At 38.6% G+C, this 27,963-nt stretch overlaps 2 protein-coding genes across 2 annotated transcripts in view; one reads left to right on the top strand and one right to left on the bottom strand.

The window, feature by feature from the left end:
• Positions 1-23,374, top strand: part of LOC133456787 (immunoglobulin mu heavy chain-like) — a 53,361-nt gene extending 29,987 nt beyond the window's left edge. The window contains exons 3-13 of the mRNA XM_061735380.1: positions 9,352-9,415; positions 10,921-11,217; positions 17,738-18,058; positions 18,194-18,484; positions 18,685-18,999; positions 19,705-19,989; positions 20,935-21,264; positions 22,153-22,470; positions 22,563-22,847; positions 22,956-23,104; positions 23,254-23,374. Coding sequence (XP_061591364.1) covers positions 9,352-9,415; positions 10,921-11,217; positions 17,738-18,058; positions 18,194-18,484; positions 18,685-18,999; positions 19,705-19,989; positions 20,935-21,264; positions 22,153-22,470; positions 22,563-22,847; positions 22,956-23,104; positions 23,254-23,262 — 2,664 coding nt within the window. The 3' untranslated portion in view covers positions 23,263-23,374. The remainder of the gene's footprint in view (positions 1-9,351; positions 9,416-10,920; positions 11,218-17,737; positions 18,059-18,193; positions 18,485-18,684; positions 19,000-19,704; positions 19,990-20,934; positions 21,265-22,152; positions 22,471-22,562; positions 22,848-22,955; positions 23,105-23,253) is intronic.
• A 727-nt stretch (positions 23,375-24,101) lies between these two features.
• On the bottom strand, positions 24,102-25,204 carry LOC133456191 (ribosyldihydronicotinamide dehydrogenase [quinone]-like; the record flags this gene model as incomplete). The annotated part of the gene is made up of 5 exons (XM_061734648.1): positions 24,102-24,398; positions 24,472-24,573; positions 24,638-24,751; positions 24,824-24,954; positions 25,036-25,204. Coding segments are annotated over 5 exons (813 nt in total), but the record flags the coding sequence as incomplete, so codon positions are not given.
• Positions 25,205-27,963: the final 2,759 nt, after the last annotated feature.

Raw genomic sequence — 27,963 nt, 5'->3', positions numbered from 1 at the left:
AAATAACACCAACTGATAATAACTGCAGACCTACATCTTCACATCGTAAAATTAACATAAGGTAAAAAAAGATGTACATTTACAAAAAGTATTATTTAAAAAATGTACAAAATTGTCCCACTATATTTAATCTTTTCTTCTTTATTTGTTTCTTTTTTTTAATTCATGTTGAAAATAGCACATAGGATTAAAAATAGAAATAGCGTTTACTTCATAATTTCATCAGGAACTGAAATTAATGATATTTTTCAGATTAAACAAACCCTTCAACCTTATTGGAGAGAAAGCTTTGCCGGAGACCTGTGGACTCATAGACGACATGTGACAAGGTTTTTGTAATGACATGTGTCACTGTGTGGGGTGGGAGCCACGGTGATAAATGTCATTACAAAAACCTGTCCTGAACTCGGATGAAGCATAAAACCAACCTACCTCAATAAAAACATCCCATCATTTCAACAAATCACAAGGATTTAGTATACAGTATATTATATATTATATTTGCCTTAATATTGGAGGGCATGTAACACTATTTTTCTTCTTTTTCACAAAAATTAAGGCAATCACAAAATGTGGTTTATTATCATTTGATGACATGTGAGTACTACCTCAGTTTTGTACTTCTTAAAATGTGAAATAAAATTACAATAACAGCAAGTATGTCATGTTCAGTACCCAGTGTGAAGTTTATATGAGGTACTGAAATACAGTAGAAATGACAATAGTGGATTGTCATTTATACTGTAATACATTAAAGACAAAACATCATTGTCTCAGTGAATAAAAGCAGTGTAAGATGACGACGACGACGACGACGACGACGACGACGACGACGACGACGACGACAAACAAATCACTGTCTTCAACAAAACTCTGTGATGTAAAGAGAAGTGTCTTTAAAAAAATCTTCACGGCCCTCAGGCGCCAAGAGGTTTGTGGTACTAACTTTTTTAATCAGTTAAGTAGCCATCTATGAGAAGTGATATCATTCATCCTAACAAAGTCAATAAAACTACTGAGGCTACAGTATGTACACACGTAGCCGGGTATTTTTAAAACCGAAATTTTCTCCCCTCCGTTTATAAAATAATTTGTATCCACATTACATCGTTTTTAAAAAAAAAACCTTCCACACATAACCGAAGATCTGCGTTTTCGACCACATTCATAAGCATTCCAAACCTGTAGATCATCTGTTCTTCCGGCCTTCGGGCTGGCCTCTTCCCCGGGAGCCGCGTCTCCTTCTCGGTAACGAGCCCGAGTCCCCCCAGGTGTCCCGCCACGGAGCTGCCGCGTTAAATCGTCGCTGCGTACCCTGCGTACACGGTGCGCGTAGTAAACGGAAACGGTGGTCAAGAGCAGAGACCATTTATTTAATAAATAGCTTGAAGAACAGATGGTGGATCATCTGTAGTTCTGTAGTAAACAAAGGTCGCACGTTAGACGTCAGAGCAGATTTGTTGTTGTTTTGGCGCATAATGTGACATTCGAAAAACGCAAAACTCCGGTTGTCTCTGTCTACACGCATCTACATAAACGGAGTTTTCAAAAATCTTCACTTTGTCCGGAGTTTTTTTAAACATTTGTTTATTTGCGTTTTCTTATGGATGACAGGTCCAAACGTAGGAAAATATCTTCGGTTTAGCAGATACCCGGCTATGTGTGTACGGGGCCTGACACTACTGAGTAAGACGTGGAGATTTTACAGCTGATCTGACCAATGATAAGTTGAGAGGTCAGAGGTGAGAAATGACCTGATGACAGTGATGGTGGCTGACTTAGGCCACGTTTACACATAGCCGGGTATTTACAAAAACGGATATTTCCCCCTCTACGTTTTGAAAAATACCATCATTTACACAAACCCGCATAAATACGCTGTTAAGGTGCTATGAGCAGCCAAACCTACAGGGGGCAGTGTAACGAGAAGATAAAGTCATGCTAGCCAATCAGAATCCTGGAAAAAAAAAATCAACAAATGACACAAGTAACTTCCAGTTACTTCCAAGATGAACGAAAGTCTTTTGTTTGGAGTGACAGAGAAGTGGAGTTACTTTTAAGTGTGACTTTAGAATATAAAACAAGTACAATACAAGGAAACATTGACGTGGCAAAACAAATTGTAAAAGCAGGTCGCACACATGACGCTGGTGTCGTTTCTGTCGCATAATGTGACGTTCTGAAGCCTAAATGGCCATTTCTCTCTGTTTACAAGCAAACGTGAAGACGGAGTTTTTGCAAATCTCCACTTTGGCCGGAGTTTTCAGAAATGATAGTTTTTGGTGACTTTGAGCTTCGTTTTCGTGTAAACGAACAGCCAAAACGCATGAAAACACCACTGTTTTTGCTACGTGTAAACGGGGCCTCAGTCTCTTGCAGTGACTGTGAGCTTCATTATGATTCTTAGCAGCATTTTAGCACAAACAGACAATCAGCTGACCCTGGAGGCTACAATAAACTCTGAGCTCTAATCTTCCACCAACTTTTCAGTGACCTACTTTTTTTTCTCTTTTTTAACTGCGTCATAAATAAAACTGATATTTTTTTCACAACACTGTTGATTTTATGTTTATTTATAAGCTAAAGTACTTTTACCTGCAGAGCATTTCTGTCTGCTGCACGTGACAGTGATTTTGTGTTTATGAAAGTATGTTTTAAATGTGAGTCACTCACAAACGAGAAAGACAGTTTCAAAAAGTAAAAGTTTGGACATGAAAAAGTCTGTACAGCCTGTGCACATATTTGAACTTGTGGTTATCAACTACTGGCTAATATTTATGTAACATACAGGAAACAATCTTCACCACAGCAGGTGCTTCCGCACCCAGACGACTCACTGGAACTTTAGACTGAAAATTAAACTCATGAACACACTGACAATGACAGCAGCTCACACCAAAGCAGGCCTGAGGTGAACTTGTAAGTTGTGAACATGGAAGTTATTGTTATCCATTCAGTATGTACCATATTTTATCAACATGTGACAAAAAACATAAGCACATTTTCCTAAAAGTGTGTAAACTGTAATAATTTGCATGGATCTCCACTCACACCCCTCACAAAAAAAAAAGAAACTGATGAGAGACTCAACATCCTAGACACTCACACACCTACAGTACATAAGACATACTGGCCATTGTAAACCATTCCCTACAGCTAGGCGTCTTCCCCACTGATTTTAAAACTGCTTTAGTTAAACCTATTTTAAAGAAAGGGAACCTGGACATTTTATCACCCAGCAATTATAGACCAATTTCTAATCTTCCATTTTTAAGTAAAATTTTAGAGAAATTAGTTTTTATTCAGTTAAGTGCCTATTTAAATTCAAACGCTACATTAGAAATGTTTCAATCTGGTTTTAGAACAAATCACAGTACAGAGACAGCCCTGCTAAAAGTAGTAAATGACATCAGAACAAACCTTGACAAGAATAAACCCTCGGTTCTGGTACTACTTGACCTGAGTGCTGCCTTTGATACTATTGATCATCAAATTCTTTTAGATAGATTAAGCAAGCGTGTTGGCCTAGCTGAAACTGTTTTAAAGTGGTTCACTTCATATCTTTGTGGAAGAAAATTCTTCATCTCAATAGATAATAATGTCTCCAAACACTATGAGGCTACCTATGGAGTACCACAAGGATCGATTTTAGGACCATTACTTTTTAATTTATACATGTTACCCCTGGGCAGTGTCATCAGGAGACACGGCATCTCTTTCCACAGTTATGCTGATGACACACAGCTCTATGTGGCCGTGTCTCCTGATGACACTGGGCCGATTGACTCACTTTTTAACTGTATTTTAGATATTAAGGCCTGGATGTCGCAGAATTTTTTACAGCTAAACCAGGAAAAAACTGAAGTACTGATCGTCGGTTCAAAAGCCCAGAGAGAGAAACTGGCCTCTAAACTAAATACATATGGAGTAAACCCGAGCAAAGAGGCAAGAAACCTAGGAGTCATATTTGACTCAGATTTTAATTTCAAATCACACGTACGCTGTGTCACAAAAACAGCTTTTTATCATTTAAAAAATATTTCTAAGGTGAGGCCGTTTCTCTCTCTGGGCAACACGGAGAGACTAATGCACGCCTTTATAACTAGCAGGATAGACTACTGTAATGCTCTCCTTACTGGTCTGCCCAAGAATACCATCAACAAGCTGCAACTGGTTCAAAACGCAGCAGCAAGACTTCTGACTCAGACCAGAAGGAGAGCACACATTAGGCCCATTTTAAAAACCTTACACTGGCTACCTGTTAGTTTTCGTGTTGATTTTAAAGTTCTTTTATTAGTTTATAAAGCGCTACATGGGCTTGCGCCAGAGTATATTTCAGAAATGTTTTTATTCTATGAACCAGGAAGGCCCCTCAGATCCTCTGGCTCTTCTTTTCTAGCTGTTCCACAGAGTAGAACTAAAAGATTTGGTGATGCTGCTTTTAACCACTATGCTCCAAAACTGTGGAACAGCCTGCCGGAGGATCTGAGAGGAGCTGGAAATGTGGACATTTTTAAACGTAGACTAAAAACTCATCTCTTTGGTCTGGCTTTTATGTAGCATCACATTTTATAGTTTTAGTTTTATTCCGTTTAAATTTTTTTTAAAGGTATCTGTTTTATTTATTTATCTATCTCTTATAATGTTTTTACTATTTTTATTGTTGTGGACTGATTATTTTTTTTAGCCTTAATCCTTGAACCTTTATCTCTTTATAAATTTTATATATTTTATATTGTATGTCAGGGTGCATTGGTCTCCCAGTTTTTATCTTTTTGGTCTCCCAGTTCTTATTTGTTTATTATGCTTATTTTTCAATCACAATGTCAAAGCACCTTGTATTTCATGTACTTGGACGAAAGGTGCTATATAAATAAAATTTGATTGATTGATTGATTGATAAATATCACATGATTCAAATTCACTGATTTAAACCATTTCACTGCACTAAAAAGGGTTGTTCCCTCTAATGGTTTAACACGTGAGATCATTTGTATCATTTGTAAGAACTCAAATAATTGTTCTTTTGAGAGTCTCATTTGTCTTTTAACTGCATAAAGGGCGTGAGGGTATTATCCTCAAAAGTATTCCTGATCATGTGCATTCCTTTGCTGCACTGTGATTCAAATACAGCGGCCAAGTAGACATGATGGATTTTACATCCCAGAGGTCCATGAGATCTCCTGCCATACTTTACTGTATTACAGAGGTCTCCAATTCCAGTTCTTGAGGTCAGCTGTCCTGCATGTTTTAGATGTTTCCCTGGTTTTAACACACCCTGATACAAATGACTGTCATTAATAGACCTTGATAAAGTGCTAACGATGACTTAATTGGAATCAGGTGTGTTGGAGCTGGGAAGTATCTAAAACATGCAGGACAGCGGGCCTCAAGGAACCGGACTTGAAGATCCCTCCTTTAGTAGAAATACTAGTGCATGTGTTTGTTTGTTGACAGTTTTACGTGTCACTATATTCCTAAAACAATTATGCAAAATATGCTAAGAACATGTTGAAGGGTAGTTATAGTAACCACTGCAGCATTCATTGATGTTTTCCTTTTCTATACAGCAGGGCTCCTCAGCTCCTGTGCTCAAGGACTTCTGTCCTGCAGGTCTTACATGCTTCCCAACTCTAACACACCTGATTCAAATGAAACGTGCAGGACAGCGGCCCTCGAGGACCGGAGTTAAAGAGCCGGAGCTGGAGTCCTGCTATACAGTTGGAGGTGCAGCTTCGAAGCTTACTGACACCGGAAAACTTCACCAGATATAATAAGTATGGATTAAGCCAGAACACCTTCAGGTATTTATGATGTAGTTCTACATTTCTAACCATTACAAAAATATTGTTGGAATGAATAAACCTAAGCTCATCATGGTTAACAAAAAATCAAGGACCTTCGCCTTCCCGTAGGCCCGGTGCCATGTGGTCTGGGTAGCAGTCGTGGCGGGGTGCCTCGACGACCCAATCCCTGGACCAAAACCCTCGCAGTGGGGACATGGAATATCACCTTGCTGGTGGGGAAGGAGCCGGAGCTTGTGCGGGAGGTTGAGAGATACCGGCGGCTAAAGATAGTTGGGCTCACCTCCACACATAGCTTGGGCTCTGTAACCCAGCTCCTTGAAAGGGGATGGACCCTCCACTACTCTGGAGTTGCTTCAGGGTGAGAGGCGGCGAGCTGGTGTGGGCTTGTTTATAGCCCCTCAGCTCAGTCGCCATGTGTTGGAGTTTACCCCGGTGAACGAGAGGGACGCTTCGGGTCGGGGAAAAGGTCTCTCACTGTTGTTTGTGCCTACGGGCCGAATGGCAGTGCAGAGTACCCGGCCTTCTTGGGGTCCCTGGGAGGGGTACTTGATGGTGCCCCAACTGGGGACTCCATTGTTCTACTGGGGGACTTCAAAGCTTACGAGGGCAATGACAGTGATACCTGGAGAGGCGTGATTGGGAGGAACGGCCTCCGCGATCTGAACCCGAGTGGTGCTTTGTTGTTGGACTTGTGGACATGGTGTTTGTCCATAACGAACACCATGTTCAAACATAAGGGTGTCCATCAGTGCACATGGCACCAGGACACCCGAGGCCGGAGGTCAATGATCGGCTTTGTTGTCGTTTCATCTGTACTTCGGCCGCATGTCTTGGACACTCAAAGAGACGGGCTGAGCTGTCAACTCATCACCACCTGTAGTGAGTTGGATGCGCTAGCGGAGGAGGACGTTGGACAGACCGGGCAGACACAAATGGATTGTGAGGGTCTGTTGGGAACGTGTGGCTGAGCCCTCTGTCAGGGACGTCTTCAACTCCCACCTCCGAGAGAACTTCTCTCAGATCCCCGGGGGAAGCGGGGGACATTGAATCCGAGTGGACCATGTTCTCTGCCTCCATTGTCGACGCGGCGGCTCGAAGTTGTGGTCGCAAGGTCTCCGGTGCCTGTCGTGGCGGCAATCCTAGAACCCGGTGGTGGACACCGGAAGTAAAGGATGCTGTCAGACTGAAGAAGGAGTCCTACCGGGCCATGTTAGCCTGTGGGACTCCTGACGCAGTAGATAGGTACCGGCAGGCCAAGCAAACCGCAACTCGGGCAGTCCTGGAGGCAAAAACCTAGGTCTGGGAGGTGTTCGGGGAGGCCATGGAGGAAGACTTTCGGTCGGCCTCGAGGAAATTCTGGCGGACCGTTCGGCGCCTCAGAAGGGGGAAGCAGTACTCTGCTGGCACCATTTATGGGCAAAGTGGGGAGTTGTTGACCTCGACTGTGGACATCGTCGGACGGTAGAAGGAATACTTCGAGGATCTCCTCAACCAGACTGAGAGGGTGAGGACTCGGGGACGTGCTCATCCATCACCCAAGCCGAGGTCACTAAGGTGGTTCGTAAGCTCCTCAGTGGCACTGGGGGTGGATGAGATTCGCCCTGAGTACCTCAAGTCTCTCAATGTCGTAGGGCTGTCTTGGTTGACACGCCTCTACGACATTGCATGGAGGAAGGGGACGGTGCAGCTGTGGTGGGAAACCGGGGTGGTGGTCCCTCTTTTTAAAAAGGGGGACCGGAGAGAGTGTTCCAACTATAGGGGGATCACACTTCTCAGCCTCCCCGGGAAAGTCTACGCCAGGGTACTGGAGAGGAGAATACGGCCGATAGTTGAACGTCCGATTCAGGAGGAACAATGCGGTTTTCGTCCCGGCCGTGGAACACTGGACCAGTTCTACACCCTCCGCAGGGTGCTCGAGGGTTCATTCCTTGTTGGTCGGCTTTCCTGCTGCTCAGTTAAACCTCTGCAGATGATCCAGATGTAGCAGCACGTCTGGTCTTCAACCAACCCAAGAGAGCTCATGTCACTCTGCTGCTAATCTCTCTGCACTGGCTTCCAGTTGCAACGCGCATCAAATTGAAAGCTCTGTTTTGACTTACCAAGCAATTACCACAACAGCTCCTGCCTGCACTCCTTCATCCAGAGATACACTCCCTCTACCTTCACTCCTTCATCCAGAGATACTCCCTCTACAACCGGCTCCTGTTTCACTGGCAGGATTCTTACTTTAGTTTATTTGGAGTTGAAGGAACCAAAGGACCCATCAGATCTAAGTCTGAGTAGCGAGTGATCCCAAAAATCAGAAAAATAGCTGGATTTAACTTTTTAATACAAAACTCAACAACTCTTCCAACCAGATGTGGATTTAGTCACCAGCTAAATGTGATGCAACTGTCTTTTTGTATTTCACATCATACAGTGTCTCTTTCTGTTGTTCTGTTCAGGTCCATTAGGATGAAAAAAAAAACTGAAAATCACATCTCTGGACAATAAACAGACCTAATGAACCAAAACATTAAAAAGCCACTTGTAGGTTTTTGCAGTTTGGTTGAGTGAAATCTTCATGACAGATCAGATGGCTATATTAAAAATGTATTCATTTCAGAGTGTGAACATTAAGATATATTATCATCAATAGATTAAAATGGTGTATGTGATGTGTGAAGTGTTGGACATGGAGCTGACAATAAGGTCTGTCTGACAAAGAGGAAGTTTACGCTGACTGTTGGCAAACAGATGTAACTTTATTTAATTCAAACCACAGGAAACAAATATCTCAAGGGAGAATCCCCAAAAACTGTAGAGAAGGAATGGCCTCATAAGTAACCCTGAAGGTCTTTTTTTCTTTTATTAAAACCAAGTATTTGTACATGAAGTCAACTGACATACATCACTGTGTACTACGGCTGCTTTGACTACTGGGGGAAAGGAACACAAGTCACAGTAACTTCTGGTAAGTAAAAACCTGATATACATGTAGTTGAAACAATTCAATACTTTTCTATGATTTATAATCATATTTACATTAGTTTCATTAATTACACAACTAGGATCTAAACTTTATGAAATCTCCAGACACTTTTTGGGCATGTTCTGGTATTTCCTGTAAAGTCAGATCATTTAGTGAAAGTGTGTGAGACGTTTTTGTACTAAAGTACTATAGAAACGTGTCACTGTGACAACTACTTTGACTACTGGGGAAAAGGAACGGTGGTCACTGTCACAACAGGTAAAAAACAGAGCTTTTTGTTTTTGGTCCAGAATTTTACACTGTTTGATTTAGACTTTAGATGCATCAATGACATCTTAAAAAACATTTTTTAGTGTATTAAATATTCTCACATATAACATTGTGACATTGTGCTTTTGACAACTCAAGAAAATGAACAGTGGTAACCGTCACAGCAGGTCGAGACAGCTCTTTATTTCAATTTAATAATATGAAGGTAATAAATATCACATTGTAATGTTCAGTGTAGAACATTTAGACCTCAGTGGCATCAACAGAGTCTTTGGGAAGTTTTTGTATGATGGATATGTTGAGATGCAACACTGTGACAACGCTTTTGACTACTGGGGGAAAGGCACAACGGTTACAGTCACTTCAGGTAAGTCAAACTATTTTTTTTTTCCTTTAATGTGTAGATTTTGCCTTAAAAACAGCAATGTATCTGTTTTGGGGAAATACAGTTGATGCCATTCAGGTCATTAATTTCTGAAAACTGTACGACAAATCTGTTATTGTAATGTCTAAACGTTGTTTATGAAAAGCTTGTCAATTTAATAATCTTATTGTCGAATTCTAAGATGCAATGGAAATATACTGAATATTAGATTTTATAGATTACATACTATCATAAAAGATTGAGATGGAAACTGTTAATCTGTGATCAGGTTTTAGTTTCGTGTAGTTCATGGTTTGTTTTACTGTGACGACGCTTTTGACTACTGGGGAAAAGGCACCGTGGTCACCGTCACATCGGGTAGGAAATCATTATTTCTAATTTAAAAAATAAACTTGAAATTTATGATTTTTTTTGTTTTCACGTTGCCACAACTATCGGTCAGCGACCATCAGATTTTTGTCACTTGACAAAAATGTGTACAAATAACAATTAGAACCTGATATCATTGAATTCAGTTTGATAATAATTCTGTTTTTAATTCATCTTAAATTAAAGACTTTTAAAAGCTAACTACATAAAGGAAACAAGAGGACCTAATGGTAGAAGTTTTTGTTTGGAGTGTGAATAGACTATTTCTACTGTGATAACTGGGCTTTCGACTACTGGGGAAAAGGCACGATGGTAACAGTGTCATCAGGTAAGATTTATACTATTTAAAGTTAACAGTTGGATTGTTTTATACTTTTAAATGTCCCTTTTATGTTAAAGTGTAGGTTATTATCTTATAAGGTCTCAAAGTGAAATGTTCTTACAGCGTTTCTACTGACAAAATCCAATTTTCTCAAATGTAACATTGTTTAAAACATTAAAATATACATGCTTTGGCCAATTTGAATGAATTTCATGAGAAAGGGAGATTCATTTTTAATTTTTAATGAGTTTTGTGTTCACTGTTAGTGGAACAGACTTTTTATACTCAGAGTTAAGTAGATTCATCACTGTGTTACGCTGCTTTTGACTACTGGGGAAAAGGTACAATGGTGACTGTTTCATCAGGTAAGATATCGTTTCATCTGATAACACAAATGCAGAACATTTGTAGTATAATTATGCCAGTAACTCAGTTGATGGATAGTTATTTATTAATATTTTTAAAATATGACAAATTACTGTTCAAATAGTGCTCTGAAGAGGAATTCCACTTTTAGTTAAACGGTTAAAAAAAGTTTTAAAGACTATTGAGGGAGGTTAATATTAATACAGTATGACAAACAGACTGACTAAATCAAATGGGAAAGCAGCAATTTTGATTCACAGAGGGACTTTGAAACCTTCAACATTCCTCAGTTTTTGGTTCATGCTGGTCTTTATTACATCATTGCATCAAAGCAGTAACTTCACCTCAGTTATTTGAGAAGAATTATGAGTATATAACATTATTTGAATTTGTTTTAATTTCCGTTTTACATGTGTTTCTCCTGTTTCAGCAACTCCCACAAAACCGACGGTCTTTCCTCTGATGCCATGTGGCTCTGGAGGAGGACAGAAAGTCACCCTCGGCTGTCTTGCCACCGATTTCACGCCGTCCTCAGTGACCTTCTCATGGAACCAGGCCGGCACGTCTTTGACAGACTTCATCCAGTACCCTTCAGTACAGAAAAACAGCGCTTATATTGGAATAAGTCAAGTCCAAGTGAGCAGACAGGACTGGGACGCAAGAAAACCTTTCCAATGTGTTGCAACTCATGCTGCAGGGAACGTCCAAGGGACTGTTGTACAGCCAAGTAAGTCTTTTGCTAAGTCATTAATCATTGCTTTTTAGTATTTAATTTCAATTTAAAAGTACAAATTCACATTTTTGTATGTAACTACTCATAATTGTGTTATAAAATCCCTCTTAACAGCTACAGTACTGTAGTAACTAGTAACTGTACTTATGGGAATTAAATTTAGGCATTTTGCAGTATAAACACGATACAGCTGGTCTATATATATATATATATATATATATATATATATATATATATATATATATATATATATATATATATATATATATATATATATATATATATATACATGCGTATGTGTATAACCATTTTGATTATCTTTTTTGATTAACTGTTTCTTAATTGAAAAATTTAATTAATTTAATAATTTTATAGCCAACAAAAGAAGCAATGAGCTGCATGAAGTCACATTTATTCCTGATAAAAAATAAGTAGACAGTGACTAATTACTAAAATTGCTACTAATAATCAATAAGTATAATAAAACCTCCATATCTACAGTGCAGTTCCCACTAGGACATCGATTTTGTGGGTTTTGTGAGAACTATTGTTTGAGTCAGAGTTTACTGCACTTTTGCAAATGAAGTGAAATGAACATCACAGAGAGAAATAATTGGATTACATTTTGGGGGGAAAGTTCCACCAAACCGCGATTTAAAAAAAGAGGGTTTAAATGGGGCAGATGTGTAATTTTATTATGTTCATATTTAGTCTCGTCCTTTTTCCATCTTCACTAATGTACCGAATGTCTTATTCACCTGTCCTGGACTGCAGTGGCGTGGTCCGTTTCTTTCCATCGATCTGAATAATTGTCCTTCTTTCTGTCTCTGTTTTCACTCCGTCTATAATTAACATCATTAACATTCACTTCAAAACTGTGTTTGCTTGCCATTCGATGTATATGCAGAAGTGAGTGTTAAAGCTCGGTTCTATGTGATATGAAAATGAATATACAGGAATGTCTCAAAAAATTAGAATATTGTGATAAAGTCCTTTTATTTTCTGTAATGCAAAAATGTCATACATTCTGGATTCATTACAAATCATTTGAAATATTGCAAGCCTTTTATTATTTTAATATTCCTGATCATGGCTTACAACTTAAGAAAACTCAAATATCCTATCTCAAAAAATTAGAATATTCTGGGAATCTTAATCTTAAACTGTAAACCATAATCAGCAATATTAAAATAATAAAAGGCTTGCAATATTTCAGTTGATTTGTAATGAATCCAGAATGTATGACATTTTTGTTTTTTTAATTGCATTACAGAAAATAAAGAACTTTATCACAATATTCTAATTTTCTGAGACAGTCCTGTATAGTTTCCTCTGGATTAGTATGAACACTTTGTTAAGAAGAGAAACAAGTTTTCCTTTAAAGGGCATCATCGTGATGTGGTTATATTTATTCAAGTTAGATAAGATTTATTAACTTGATTATATTGTCTTAACCAATAATAATCTGGTAAATCTTGATTAAATGATGATGGCAGCATTTTCCTAGGCTTCTGCATATATATAAATATATTATTGCTTGCTTCTGCAAACATATATTTGTGTGTGTGTTTGTTTTTCAGACGTGGTTTATGAGTTACCAACTCTTACAACGGGTTCCTTCATTGATCATGACAAAGATGAGGCTTCCTTCTTCTGCTTTGCCAAAGATTTTTCACCCAAAAAATATGGGATCAGTTGGAGGAAAGACGGCAGCGAAGTCTCCAGCAAAATAGACGAGATCAGTTCTTTGTCTGGGGAAAGAAAGGACACAAACGGAACGATGCTGTACAGTTCAGCAAGTTTGCTCATAGTGAAACCCAGTGAGTTGAGTGAAGGTGTGACATTTACATGCGTGTTTGAGGGGAAATGGGGAAAAACTGGTTCAGAAAGGACAGCAAATGAGACCTACAAGGATTCAAGCAGTGGCGGTCCCGGTGGTGAGTACAAAGTTCATTTTTCTGTAAAAAAAAAAAGAAGCTTAAGATTATAATATTTTTGTAAAGACTTCTGTTCAACAGCTTTTTATTTATTTTGCCTCAGATGCAGGATGTCGTATAGCAGATGTGGATGTAAACATCATCGCCCCCAAAGCTGAAGACTTATTTGTAAAACAAAAGGGACAGCTTACATGTCAAATCAAGGTCAAAAAGGGAACTGTGCAAAAGATTTGGTGGGAGGATGAACGTGATGTACTGGCCGGTACCTCAAAGGATGTAACAACAACAACAAAAAGCTTTGAGCACGTTCTTGACATCACATATGATGAATGGCACGAGGGAGTTACGCGCTTCTGCGTTGTTGAACACAAGGACTGGATTGACCCGCTGAAGACCCGCTATCAGAGAAGTAACGGTAAGAACATTTGGATCCATTTTCAACAAAACAATAACAGCAACAAAAAACTAAAAGTAATTTATGATTTTAATGATTTTTTTCACCTCATGATGGGAGTTATTTAGATACTTTATTTGCTTTTTTCTTGTAGCACCAGTGTGTTCTGGGTTTCCTGGTATTTGCATCCATCACACAGTCTAATTGTTGTCTTGTGGTTTCAGGAGGAGCTGCTCAGCGTCCTTCAGTGTTTATGTTGCCTCCAGTAGAACACACTAGAAAAGACGTGGTGACCCTGACTTGCTACGTGAAAGACTTCTTCCCTCAGAACATTTTCGTGTCTTGGTTTGTTGATGACGAGGAAGCAGACTCCAAATACAAGTTCAGTACCACAAACGCTGTAGAAAACACCGGATCTTACTCCGCTTACAGCCAGTTAACCCTCAGCCTGGACCAGTGGAGACAGACTGATGTGGTGTACAGCTGTGTTGTTTACCACGAATCCATCGCTAACTCAACTAAATCCATCGTCAGATCCATTGGATACAGAACATCTGATAAAACCAACCTGGTCAACCTGGACATAAGCATCCCTGACAAGTGCAAGGCGTAGTAGATGTCGTTGTGTGTCGCTGTGTCCTCTTTTCTTTTTTTGTTCAGTGTCTGTTGCTTGTGATATTGTGTTTATTGACATTGTGTTTGTGTGTTTTGATGCATATTGAAAATAAATAAAAAAAAGTTCTGTTCATATTTGTTGCTTGCACTTCATGTCTTTACTTAACTAATATTTTGAGCTAAATGTTGATTTGAAGTGTGCAGTCACAGTCCAGTCCAAGTCAAACATATTTGGCGTAAATATAAGTTTTACACTGTAGGATTCTGATATAAAAGTTTTTATTTAACGTTTTACTGACAAAAATAGCACCTCTGCACTAACTTAAGTCAGCAATATAATTAAATAAATCTAGTTTTCTCATTGTTATTTGCAGAAAGAGTGCTAACACAGCTTGTGTGACTTGTCTTTGTGTGCCTGTGTTTCTCTACTCGCTCTTGCACTCCAAACAAGACAAAATATTATTATCATCATTATTTCATCTGGGGTTCTGTGTTTCTCAGTCGCTCACAAACCAAGTCGTAGCAACGATGATGGATAATGATGGATTTTCTCTGAGCAAGTCAGGATCATTACAGGACCAAGTTAATGACTATAAAGAATATAAGAGTCATCAAAGAAAGACGGTCCAAACTGTTAACGTTCATAGGACACTTGCAGACGACAGACTGACTGATTTAATTACAGATATTCACCTGTGAGGTCCAAGAACACAATGACCTACTGTAGGAACCTCAAAGAAATGTTGACCACTGTGTCTACAAATGTGGATTTTAATAGATATAATCCTCATTATTATTGATTACTGTGCAGCCACAGCAGAGCTCCTGACTGAAAGCAGCTGCCACTGGAACGAGGCCATGGAGGCCGAGCAAGATAACATGGCAAAGACCGCCGTCACCTTCATCCTCCTCTTCCTCATCACTTTGGTGTTCACTGTTGGAACCACTGCTCTCAAGGTAATCATCTAGATTTTAATGCAGGGACAGATTTCGGACTGATTTAAACAAGAAAAAAATGAAAATGTAACTAAAAAGTGTCACAGGAAATCTTTCACTTCATTTGTGAGACAAGAGTGTGGAAATACTCGGTTAGATGTTGAAAAGAAATTGAACTGCATTGAAAAGAATATCATCTTAAAATACTAGAAGTATGAGTTTAAAACTAGTTATATTACAAAAGCTTATCAGTTATTGTTGTATATTTTTGTAACTAAATAAAACGTGGTACCACCTGCATCAGAAATATAATTGAGTAAAAATATTAAAGAGCACAAAATAAATATGTTAATGACATAGATCTGATCATATTACACTACCTGAGTTAATTAGGTTAGTTTAGGATACTTCTTATCACTCGAGTCGACATACCATAATAAGACATAAGAAAAAAACTATAAATTAAGACATCATTAAATAAATTTAGCAAACCTTCTCAGTAAAAATGAGACAATATTCAATGCTTGATGAAATGTTGGTGCCACTAAAGCTGCTTTTACAAACTAAAACCAAAACTAATTTCAATACTGACATTTTTACATGATCTTACATGTTAATAAAAGTCAAAAGTAATTTCAGCAGCAACATTTCAACCATCAGTGATTCATGTACAGGAAAAATAAACATTAATAGCCCTTCAATAAATGTAATAAAAATCATAAAAAGGGTGTTTTTGTTTAAAATAGGTTAACACAGGAATAAAACTTCTTATGGACTTTTACAAATGATTCTAGTTAACTCTTGACTAAAGTCCAACTGGATTAATGTGAAACTTTATTTCATGCGTCTGGACGATTGCAGGAGAAATAAATATTTTCTGCAGGTGTAACTTCCGTACATACAAATGTTTTTGAAGGTGAATGAAGTTATCAGATACATAACTGCCGAAAGGTACAACACAAACGAGCTGTAAGGTTTTTCTATTTTCTATGATGAGATTTAATTCTAGTTTGAGAAGAAACGATGTTGTACCTGTGATGTACAAACTCTGATCAAGTGCTTGTAGCACCCTATAATGTAATAATTTCCTGAAAATGTAATAACGCCTGAAAATGTAATAAAATGTGCACTTAACTCAATCAAAAATGTAATAAAATCCAATAATGTAATAACTTAATAATAAAATAAAATATCCTGACTGATATTGTAATAACATTTTTACCGATAATGTAATACCTTATTACATTATTGGGAATTTATTACATTTTCAGGTGGGTCTTTTTTTTTTCCTCAAAACTGATAATGTAATACTTGACAAATAATGTAATATATATATATATATATATGTTCATTTTCAGTCCAGAGCTTTACATTTTGTGTTTTAAGTATCTAAGAATGTTATATATGCTGGATTTGAAACACTAGAATGACTATTGGGTTAAATTGCAGAATTTGAGTACCATGTAATAAATTCCCAATAACGTAATAAGGAATTACATTATCGGTAAAAATGTTATTACAATATCCGTCAGGATATTTGATTACATTATTGGTGAAGTTATTACATTATTGGGTTTTATTACATTTTAGATTGAGTTAAGTGGAAATTTTATTACATTTTCAGGAAATTATTACATTATAGGGTGCTACAGTGCTCAATTCAGACTCTTCAGCAGCGACACACAGACTTTGATTTTTGTCATGGACATTTATCAGTCTCTTTTTTCTTTTTATCTCATTTCAGATCAAATGAAATACGAGAACAAAGAAAGAACTTAAAAAAAAACGTTTTTTTGTCTTTTTCAAAACTTTTCTTATATTTTCATTCAGTCATGTAAGTAATCACAAATGTTATTTCTCTTTCAGTGTAATTTCAAAAGCTTTTATCCTTTTTTAAATAAATGTTTGAGTGAAAATACCAATTCATGTATTCTCCCATTTTTTAATCTCTTACATGACTTTGAAACTGTTCATATTTGTTATAGTTTTAAATAATACATAAAACTCATCAGGCTGTTTAACAGTTTGTATCTTATGTTTCATGATACTTTGTTCATCCTACCACATCTGGAATCAACGGACCATGTTCACCTGGGTGTGTTAATCAGGAGATCTCACAGTCGGTTACTTTTTCTCTCTATAATTACTGGACTTGTAATTAAAACCTTTGGCAAAGTCATGAGAAGAAGTCCATCTGATGGTTTATGTAAACAAACATGAGATATTTAAATGTGCTCTCTGTTTCTTTTACTGGCATAACCGCACCTCACACCTGCTGTCTGCAATGCTCTGCTGCTCTTTGTGTGCTTTCACTTCTGTATTTGGTTCCTTTTTGGACCTGGGTGTTACACAAAGCTTCCTCTCTGTACAACCTGATCACTCTTGTCAAGCTCAACATCTGTGCAACGGACTTTCAGATCCATTTCTGCACGTCTACAAAACCAAACTCTGTAAAACCACAACTCTGCCATCTACCCGAAAACAAACACACTGCACTTAGAATTAAGACTCATGTCAACTGGTTACCAACCAAAATCTGAAGGTACGTATGAATGAAATGAAATCAGGTTGTGTTTTTCAAACAGTCAAAGCAGGAAACATGTAAAGACCTGTCATCTCTTTTCTGTCACAGAGCTGCGGGTCGTCGCTCCAAACATCACCTTGTATCCTGTATGGGAAGGTGAATTCGGGGTCTCACAAGTCAGACTCATCTGCACCCTAAGCGGCTATTTTCCTAAAGAACTGAGTGTGGAGTGGCAACAGAACAACCAGCGTCTGTCACACATTAAACCCAAGGAAAGGAATCTGGAGTGCGTGGAGGGAGAAGAGAAAACCTACAGTCTGACCACTGAGATGGAGCCGGACATGTCAGAGTGGGCTAAAGGCTCAGACTTTACCTGCAAGTCCATTCACAAAGACAGTGAATATACAAAGACAACAAGCATTTGTCACAGTAAGTTTGGGAAATTAAATGTTCACAGCAAATATTAGATTAGACATAATGTCCAAAACATGTGTTTAATGACAGATTTTGTACTGATTGAATAACTTGGATTACTATGTGAGGACTGATCCATGTTTCCTGCAGTCCATGGAAGTGTCCCTCCTTCCATCCATGTGGAGATTCCCAGCTTCAAGACAGTCATGACAAATACTGATGTGAATGCTAAATGTTCCATCAGCAGTGTGTTTGATGCCGACCTGAGCTGGCTGATGGATGAGAAACCTCCATCCAACCACCAAGTGAAGCAAGTCACAAACACATCTGTTTTAATCAGTGAACTGAAGGTCCCATCGAGCACCTGGAAAAACCTGAAGCTGCTAACTTGTAAAGCTCAACATCGCTGCTTCACTGTTACAAAGACGGTAAAGGTTTTAGGTAAGAAGATCAAAGTTTGCAAACTATCATATTGCAGGGAGTGGAAAGGTCCAAAAATGTTGTTATTATGTGTATATTTTTCAGTTTGGATCGCTTTAATTAATCTGGAAAGAACACATGTGTGAATGGATGCCCAAACTTTTAAATAACACTGTTTGCACATGAAAATGTACCTTTTACATGGTGCTGTCATCGTCCAGGTCCTGCAGGTCCAGCTCCACTGGTGGAGATCAGGAGATCTCTCCCAGACCTGCTGAAGGGAGACGTTGCTGTGCTCCAGTGTGACATCACAAAGCCCTCCTCACAGGACCTCTACGTCACATTTCAGGCCAAAGGAGCTGATGTTTCTCACAAGCATTATGTTGATCTTCCTGAAGCCTCGGACCTCCATTCAGTCAGTACACGGTTCTCTGTGCCTCCACAAAACTGGACCAGGGACATGAGTTTCACCTGCAAAGTGAACCAAGGTTTCTCCAGCAAACCTTTTGTGTCTAACTCCATCAACAACATTTTTGGTGAGATTGTGTCTGCACACATTTTAATGATTGATACCATATTAATGATTGATGGAAATACCTCTCAATACCTGCGACAAGTGCCCCATCGGAGAGGCTCTTTAGTGTAGGAGGGGGCGTTGTAACATGCCACCGGGCATCCCTCAAGCCAGATGCCGTAGACCGGCTCGTGTTCCTTGCAAAAAACTTGCAAATGTGAATAGCAAATGTAATGACTGACATTACACACCTCTACCTCCTTCATGGGTTGCATTATTATTTAGCATGCAAAGACCCAGTTTAGTTTAATTAGAAAATGTCTTGTTTTATTTAATTGGAAATATAACTTACTGTATGTTTGCAAGTGCTGATTTGCTGATTTTTTTTTCAGAGATAAAACTTTATATTTTATTATATTTTTTTATATATTTTCAACTTATTTTACAGAGTTTTGCACTTTATTCATTCATTTTTGGTTTAATAAGGGCAAAGTTTGCCCAATGGGGCAAATGTTCAATAAAAAAACAGCATATTTGAAATAATTTCTTTGCCTTTTGTCAATTCACAAAATAATCGTAATCGAAAATCGGATTTTGAGAGAAGAAAATCGAGATTTTATTTTTGGGCAAAATCGAACAGCCCTAATTGTCAGTAACAGATGATTGATAATGGATCATTTTCTAAACGAATCATTTATGTTTTTTTCTTTTTCAATGTTATATCTAGTGGAACCATCAGTGGAACTTCTTCTGGCTCCCAGAGAAGAGTCACAACAACAGAAACTCTTGTGTTCAGGGTGGGGCTTCAACCCTCAAATTAAATGGTTTACTGAGTTAAAACCGATATCTTCATCTACTAACAAGACCTCCATGGATACAAATGGACGTGTGACTGTTACCAGTGAAGTGAATGTTCCTCAGAAAGAGTGGGAAACAGGGAAGGACTTCACATGCGAGGTGTCTGACAGTTCTCTGAATAAAACCGTCAGAAGGAACATCAGCTTCTGCTCAGGTAAACTGTGACGTAACCAGTACTGGAGTTGAGGGGGGATGAGGGGGGATGAGGGGGGAGGGGGGATGGCATCCCCCCTGAAATAAAAACGGTCCAAATCATCCCCCCAGTAAAACTGCCATCCCCCCTTTCCATCACTTATGTCATTTCATCAATGAATGTGGTTTTACTGCTATTTCAACATTTAGAGTCATCACCAGAAAAATACCACCGGAAAAATAACTTATTTGACAATTTTCACCTGTTTCAAGTAAATTTTCACTTGAAATAAGTAGAAAAATCTGCCAGTGGGACAAGATTTATCTTCTTATTACAAGCAAAAAAATCTTGTTCCACTGGCAGATTTTTCTACTTATTTCAAGTGAAAATCTACTTGAAACAGGTGAAAATTGTTGTTTTTTCCAGTGATCAGTCTTGTTTTAAGTCTAATGAGATTTTTTTTACTAAAATGAGACATTTTAACTAGAAATAAGACAAATATTCTTGTTAAGATTGTGAGTTTTTGCAGTGATCCATTTTACTTATCCTGTGAAGGACAGAGTCATATTGATAAGTTCAGAAAAGGGTTTTTTATTGTTGTGTTTTGATGTATTTGATGTAAACCCAGTGGATTTTTAAAGCTTACAGAAGGCTGCATTTAACTGCTGCTATGTCATTCCTGCAGTATTTCTGCAGGTGTTTTGGTCAGTGCTATTATTTGTAATATATTATATTATTTGTAATCAGCACAAATTATCTGTCCCCATATGATAAAATCCACCATCCCCTGATTTTTTTTTACAACTCGAGTACTGGATGTAACCCATACACATGTAACCTTTTATCAAGAATAAACACAATTATACTCTTTTAAATCATATTTTACAGATGTTGGACACTTTTCTCATAATTGTGAGTTGAGAGGTTTTGTAGTTTTAAGCGTCTAACCTGATTCTCTTGTTTCAGTGACTCCATCATGGTCTCAGGTGGTTGGTGTTTATGTTCAGGCTCCACCACTGGAGCAGCTTCACAACAAGGGACCGGTGAACGTTACCTGTCTTCTGGTTGGTCCTCGGCTCAGTCATTTCTCTGTCACCTGGAAAGTCGGTGGTGACAAATATTCCTCCCCCGATGTCCATACGGAGCAACCTGTGGCTCACAGAAATGGGACTGAGACTTTGCGCAGCTTCCTCCAAGTTTCAGCGAAGGATTGGCTCGCGGATAAACCAGTATCTTGTGAGGGGAAACACCGATGTTCCAACCAGGGCTACGAGGAGCACATCAGCAAAAGTGCAGGTATCATCATTTCATTTTCATTTCATATTTATTTATTTCGAGCAATAAACATAACATAAGTTACCTGCGTGCAACATAAAATTAAACAAATACCTTTTATCAGGTTTATCAGGTGCAGGTTCAAAATACAAATTAATTCGTCAACACTCGAAAGGGAGTGGGAAAATTTATTTAATCCCACCCCTGTTTCTCATTAACAACTTGACAGATTTTTTTTTTTAAGGCTTCCTCCTGTCTCAACATTTGAACCAAAAAAATGAAAAAAAGACCTATATCAAATTATAATAAAAAAATGTCTACAGTTCACCTCACCTAAATTCACACACATTGTGGCTACGAAATGCAGATGCATTTCATGGCCACAATGCCTGCAAATCCAGGAACAATGTATATAGTAATATTTATAGTTAACCATTATATATATATTATACTTATATTTATAATAAACCGTTAACTTATATTTATAACAAATACCAGCAATGGTAAGAGTAACAATACCAGAAGGTAATGGACATAATGGACATGGACATATAGTACATACATACACGTCAGTGATGGTAAGAACAACAGTACCAGTAGGTAATGGACAATACAAACTTACTAAATGAGGAACAACAATTACACAAACATTTCAAGACCGAAGTTGATTAAACAAAGTGTTACCACCCGCTCTCTTTATAATTTGACCAGACCATGTGTTTATATAGCAATTTAAATCTGTGGATGTTTTGGCATTGCTTGTGTTGGATATCCAGCCTGTTCCAAAGTCTCATCATCAGAAACATTATCCATGGTAACAACAATATTCTTCTCTGTTATGACTCCAACAGAAAAATCTAACACATTTTAACCCTTATTGACTGTTTTCTTCTTCTGGTATTTTTCAAGACCTGTCTCCTCCAACTGTGAGGATTGTGCAACCAACTGTTGCTGAACTGTCTACGTCTGACAACCTCATGCTGGCTTGCTTAGTTTCTGGATTCTTCCCCTCCAACATCATGGTAGATTGGGAGGAGAACGCTCACAGACTCCCATCCTCTCGTTACATGAACAGCGATCCATGGAAAGACCCAGGGAGAAGATCTTACTCAATGAGCAGCAGACTAAACGTATCCCAAACTGAGGACAAAAACTCAACTTATACTTGTGTTGTCAGACATGAATCATCTGACACACCAGTTAAAACCAGTATAAATCCTGTGTTTGGTGAGGTCACAGTAAATGTTCACTGTTCATATTAGTTATTGCTCCATTGCCTTTTTGTCAATAATGTCATCCTTCCCTGACTGTTTCTCCAGCCTCAGTGATCCACAGCAAACCTTCAGCCATCTTGCTTCGGGGTTCTGATGAACTTGTGTGTCTGGTCTCTGGCTTCAGCCCTGCATCCATTAATATCACCTGGTTTCGTGATGAAACCACAGAGCTGTGGAGCTACGTTAGTGAGCCCCACAGAGGCCCGGATGGAAAGTTCAGCATCCAAAGCCACCTTCATCTGTCCCAGGTTGACTCTCTACCCAGGGTGCTCCTCACCTGCAGGGTGACACATGAAAACACCACCCTCTCCCTCCATTTTTCTAATCCAGGTACTTTTCATCCTCATTTTTCTTTCTTACACTTTATTGAATGAATATTTTACCAGAATTAGTTTTTTTTTCTCTCAAATAACAGATTTAATTTGTCTTCTTTCACAGACACGCTGGAGCACTGTAATTTCTTTGATGACATCATGCATGTAGATGTGAGCCAAGACACAGTGATGCAAATTTGGTACATGGCTTTTACTTTCCTCCTCTTGTTCTTCACCACCATCATCTTTTCTGTCGTCATCATGGTCATAAAGGTAAGTTTCAGCACTGATGATTCTCATTTTGTCCAGTGTGGTTGTAACACCTGCTCTGTCCAATATTTGTTTTTCTAAATGGTTTATTATTTATTTGAAGTCAAATATATGTTTTAATGCGCAACAGTGATCAGACATTCCCCTTTCAGACCAAATGACAATCACAGGACAGATCAACTCTACCTGGACATCTTAGGATTTCTTACTGCAGATGGCCTGACTTATTTCAAAGCGTTCCTAAATAATTCTGCTCCTTTTATTTCTGATATTGCATTGAACTGTTTATACTGTATACATGTATTTCCATGATTCACCATGAAAATGAGTGTTTAATAAATCATTTTTAAAAACATTGAAACTTCTCTTCACTTTTGCAGTGAAAAAATAAGAACAGTTTTCTGTAATACAGATCACTGTTCATGATCAATTGAATAATGACATGCCTCCATGAAAAGATCAATCAGTTCAATATACCGTGCATGTCGGTGATCAGATTTAAGAAAAACGTTTAGAAACTTGCGCTCAAACCACTTAAATGTCTCAATGTTGCGTTCAACGTTTAAAGCTCATTTGAAGATCCGTCCTGATATTTTCTTAACACACCCATGTAGATACTTCAGTAATGCTTGTAACTGAAATTACAAGCATTTACAAATTACAAGCTCCTACTAACTAGGGAGTAGAAGTACCTCAATGTTGAAAAATACAGGCAATTTGCCAAGTAGCCGGTTCTTTATGAATGTGAGAATAATTCTGAGTATCAGCTGTCTGCCAATGTCTAGTTTAAAGTTTTATGCATTCGTTTCTGGATCACACCATTATATAACTTCAGACATTTCACAGACGGCTACTCATGTTGAAACTTTTGCAGCCATTAGAAACTATAGTTACTCCAGAGAGATGCCAACTAGGGTTCAATGGGCACCAAGCTTTACCACAAACAGCTTCAAAACCATTACTGAAGTTAGAACAAATCATCTTTTATTAAATCACAACTTCAGCACCCTGCTTTCATCTGGCTGTGGGGTGGGAGTGGTTTGCCCAGGTGGATGCCCACCGTCAGCCCAAACTCCTTGCTGTCATGCTCCTTGTGTACTTCAGGCTTCAGCTGGAAAGCCTTGTCATCAAAGCAGTCCAAGGGAATGAAGGACAGAGGCTTCTCCTCCAGGAGACCTTGCAGACGTGTGCGCCAGCCCTCCAGCATGCAGCCGCGGGCTTCAGGAGTAGCACAAGAAGGAGCCCAGAAGACCTGAGGGGCCACTACCTGGAAGCCACAGTAGTGCAGGATCCCATTCTGCACAGAAATTAACATGCAGGTTTAGTCATGTGATGATCTGCAGGAAGTCCAGAACATTTCACATTTGTACCTGCAGTGGCCAGAGTGTGACGTTCATGTCTCCATTAATCCCAGTTGAGCTGAACATGGATTCAAGAGACCCAGTGGTGAAGGACAACATGGCCTTCTTGTCCTGCATGGAGTAGAGTTCAGCACAGGGATACCAAAGCCAATTTAAACCCCAGTTCAACCCTTACCTTGAAGACTCCCTGGCTGTAGCGCTTCTCTTTTGAAAAGGCGAAGCCGCTTGTGAGCACACGATCAATCCAGCCCTTCATGATTGCAGGAACACTAAACCAGTACATGGGGAACTGGACAGAGAAGTTCTAGTTAGTACGACAGGGTTTACTTCATTGGGTAGACATGACTGACACCCAGATTACCTGGAAGATAACAAGGTCTGCCTCCGTCAGTTTAGATTGCTCCTTAGTGATGTCATCTGACAGCTTCCCTTCCTCACATGCCAGTCTGGTCTCCTCCAGATAACTGAAGTTTTCAGCATTCTTCACATCTCCTGAAATAGTGGATGGGTTCATTAGGGCCTGATAGTAAGATTAAGACAACCTTTTAGTCCATCTGTTGGTTTGTCATCTACCTTTGATGTCCTCTGCAGTAGCAGTGGCTTTAAAAGTCATGGCATACAGGTCGGATACCTCTACTGTGCAGCCCTGAGCAGTCAAGACCTCCACAGCAGCATCTTTAGCTGCAGCACTGAATGAAGCAGAGCTCTGATGAGCGTACACGATCAACACTTTCTTTGCTGTCAAGACAGGAAATGAGATTGATTAAGTGGCCATCAGATCAGAAACAGTCAAAGATTCAGTAAAACAGAAACAAGTCTCTGCACATGAGCACAAATTACAAACATTCAACAAGAACTACAAGACAAATCATTACCCATTCTGAAGCAGCGGCCTGACAGTAAACAATAAACTTTTCAAACAGCTGGTTACACTAAAAACAAATGCTGCTCATGCTGGATGAAACTCAGCATCCTGTTTTTATACGCTCTTTGTATTCAAGCTCTCTCAGGTGTTGTCAATCAACAATCTGCTGCCTCGTTATGGCAAGAAAACTGGGACATAAATGACACTGCCTGACAATTTTATCAAACATGGAAACAGGTGGGTACAAGACAAATGGAGCACAGAACCGGAAGAGAGGAGATAGTTATAATGATCTAAGATTAGGGCATACTGGACTAAATAATATTTTTTACAAGATGAGGAATCGCCCATCTTTTTTTAAGTTATTTATTTATTTATTCATTCAAAGGGACAATATAGCCTATGGCTAATTTTAATCTATAGGCCTGAGCAGATCAGGAAAAGAAATTAGAAACACGATAATATCAGACTTATACAAAGATCATCCACACAACATGGGAGTCAAAACAAAAAACAAATTGAAAAATAAGTTAAGGTAATTAAGAATCGCAAAAAATGTGTGAATAAATGTGCGATTAATATGCGATTCAAAAAATGTATTGTTTGACAGCCCTTAATTATATATATATATATATGTATGTATGTGTGTGTGTGTGTGTGTGTGTGTAATTATATATATATATATATATGTATATGTATGTATACATAAAAGTTTGTAACAGTGAGTTACACAGCTTTGGTTCTCAAAAATGTGTGAAATACTATGATTTGTCCTAATTTCCATTCTTTGTTTCCTCTACAGATTCAAATTTCAAGATCTACATTCACACTCGTATTTATTGTGTTTGATACCAACCTTCTTTTACAGTCTCTTTTTGAAATGAAACTGCCTTTTCTTTTCTCTTCTGGGCTCGTTTTATCTTTGTTATGTTGGTAAAGTGACTGTAGCAGTCCCTGTGAGAGCCAGTGGTATAGCACTGGTATAGCAGCAGGTTCCTGGCTTTCCAAGCTGAATCTTCTCACTGCCTCCTCAGCTACAACACTCTCTAGTTTGAAGATCCTTCCATAAAAACACTGACGTAATACATTTTCCCCGTCCTATGTCTGTTAAAGGAATGATGGGTCCATCTTTCTCCAGTACATGCATACAGCACTCCATTTCTGTATCCTGATGTGATGTTTGCTAGTAAACATGGATGAACAAAAAGATTCAGCAGTAAGCTGTCGCACGGTAAGAGAAGGCTGTTTTTGGGACATCCCAATCTCCCAGAAATAGGTGAAAGTATTTCCTGATCCATAATGCTTGTGGCCTCTCTTCCAGGCTGCCTGGACTTACTGAATCTGTGTTTGGCTGTGGACCCTTGGAAGCGGGCCACCCTGGAGCAGCTGCAGCAGCACCCCTGCTTAACACCACCCTGATTCACCTCCCCTGAGCTGTGGACTGAACACACTTTTTACTTTTTAAGACACTTTTTACTGTCTCTGATACTTACTAACTAGTTTTGATACTATAACTCAATCTCCAGTTATGAAACTGGCTATTAAAGTATTTTTATTGTGTGATTGGTGTCACTGGCTGCATACCATTTACCCTGTTGGCATATTGCTACCAATGAATGAGGACGAGGACCACTGCACCAGTCGTATAACAAGAAACCACTGAACAGAAGTCACACTAGCATCCTGAAACTAAAAACCGCACACAAAAAACGAGTCAACGCCTGGTTAACTTCGCTTCCTACACTTTAGCATCCATTAGCATCCGTTAGTGTAACAGATTTGGATCAGGTGGGAATAATGATGGGTCAGTAGTTGTTTTCCTGCATTTATTTGCTCCTGCAGAAGATATAAAAACACATGTAGCATTCTTCTGGACCCTTTCTGCACTTTCTGCTCCCTCATCAATGCAACAAAGCACTGTGAGGAGCTGATGTAATGAGCTACGGAAACCCAGGAGGTACAGAAAAAGGTGACAGCCAAAAAGGTAGTTCCCTCAGGAAATGCCAATAAAAACAACAATGAAATAAAACAACTAATTGAGATAAAATTCACAAATATTCAACAAAATGAATACATGATAAATAATTTCCCCAAATACAATTTGAAAACAAAAATGTATAAAGTTAATTTTCCAACTCTGTCACATCAGCAGTGATGCTAACAGACAAAGATCAGCACACTGACACACACAACACTTGGAGCTGTAAAAAAATGTTTATTTTCACTCTAAAGCTGGACTGTAGTTTTTGTGTGGAGCCTGAACTTTTTTTGGCTTCATTTGCTTATGACTTGAAATGAATTCTGAATGTAATAATTGACGGTTTCAACATAGTATGATTCGGGCTGTTTCTTCATTATTTCAAGTGGTTTTACATCGCGTTTGGGCTGGAACCTGCCAGATCTGGCAACCTCGACCTCAGCACTGGATTTCTTAGTGACTTGTCTTTTTGGTCTTAAATTTTGTTTGAAAATTGTATTAAAAAGTCTTAAATTTAACTTGGTCAAACCTGTAGACACCCTGTGTAAAGGACCAATTGCCATTATTTGGTCATTTCTTTATGAAGTTACTTCTCTTATTATATTATATCTTATAAATATTTATAATTTACATTATTTTATAAACCTGTCTGAAAGAA

Source organism: Cololabis saira, chromosome 12, assembly GCF_033807715.1.
Source record: "Cololabis saira isolate AMF1-May2022 chromosome 12, fColSai1.1, whole genome shotgun sequence".
NCBI classification, from domain to species: domain Eukaryota; kingdom Metazoa; phylum Chordata; class Actinopteri; order Beloniformes; family Belonidae; genus Cololabis; species Cololabis saira.
Note: the sequence above shows the minus strand (reverse complement) of the source record. Positions and strands in the feature narration are given on the sequence as shown.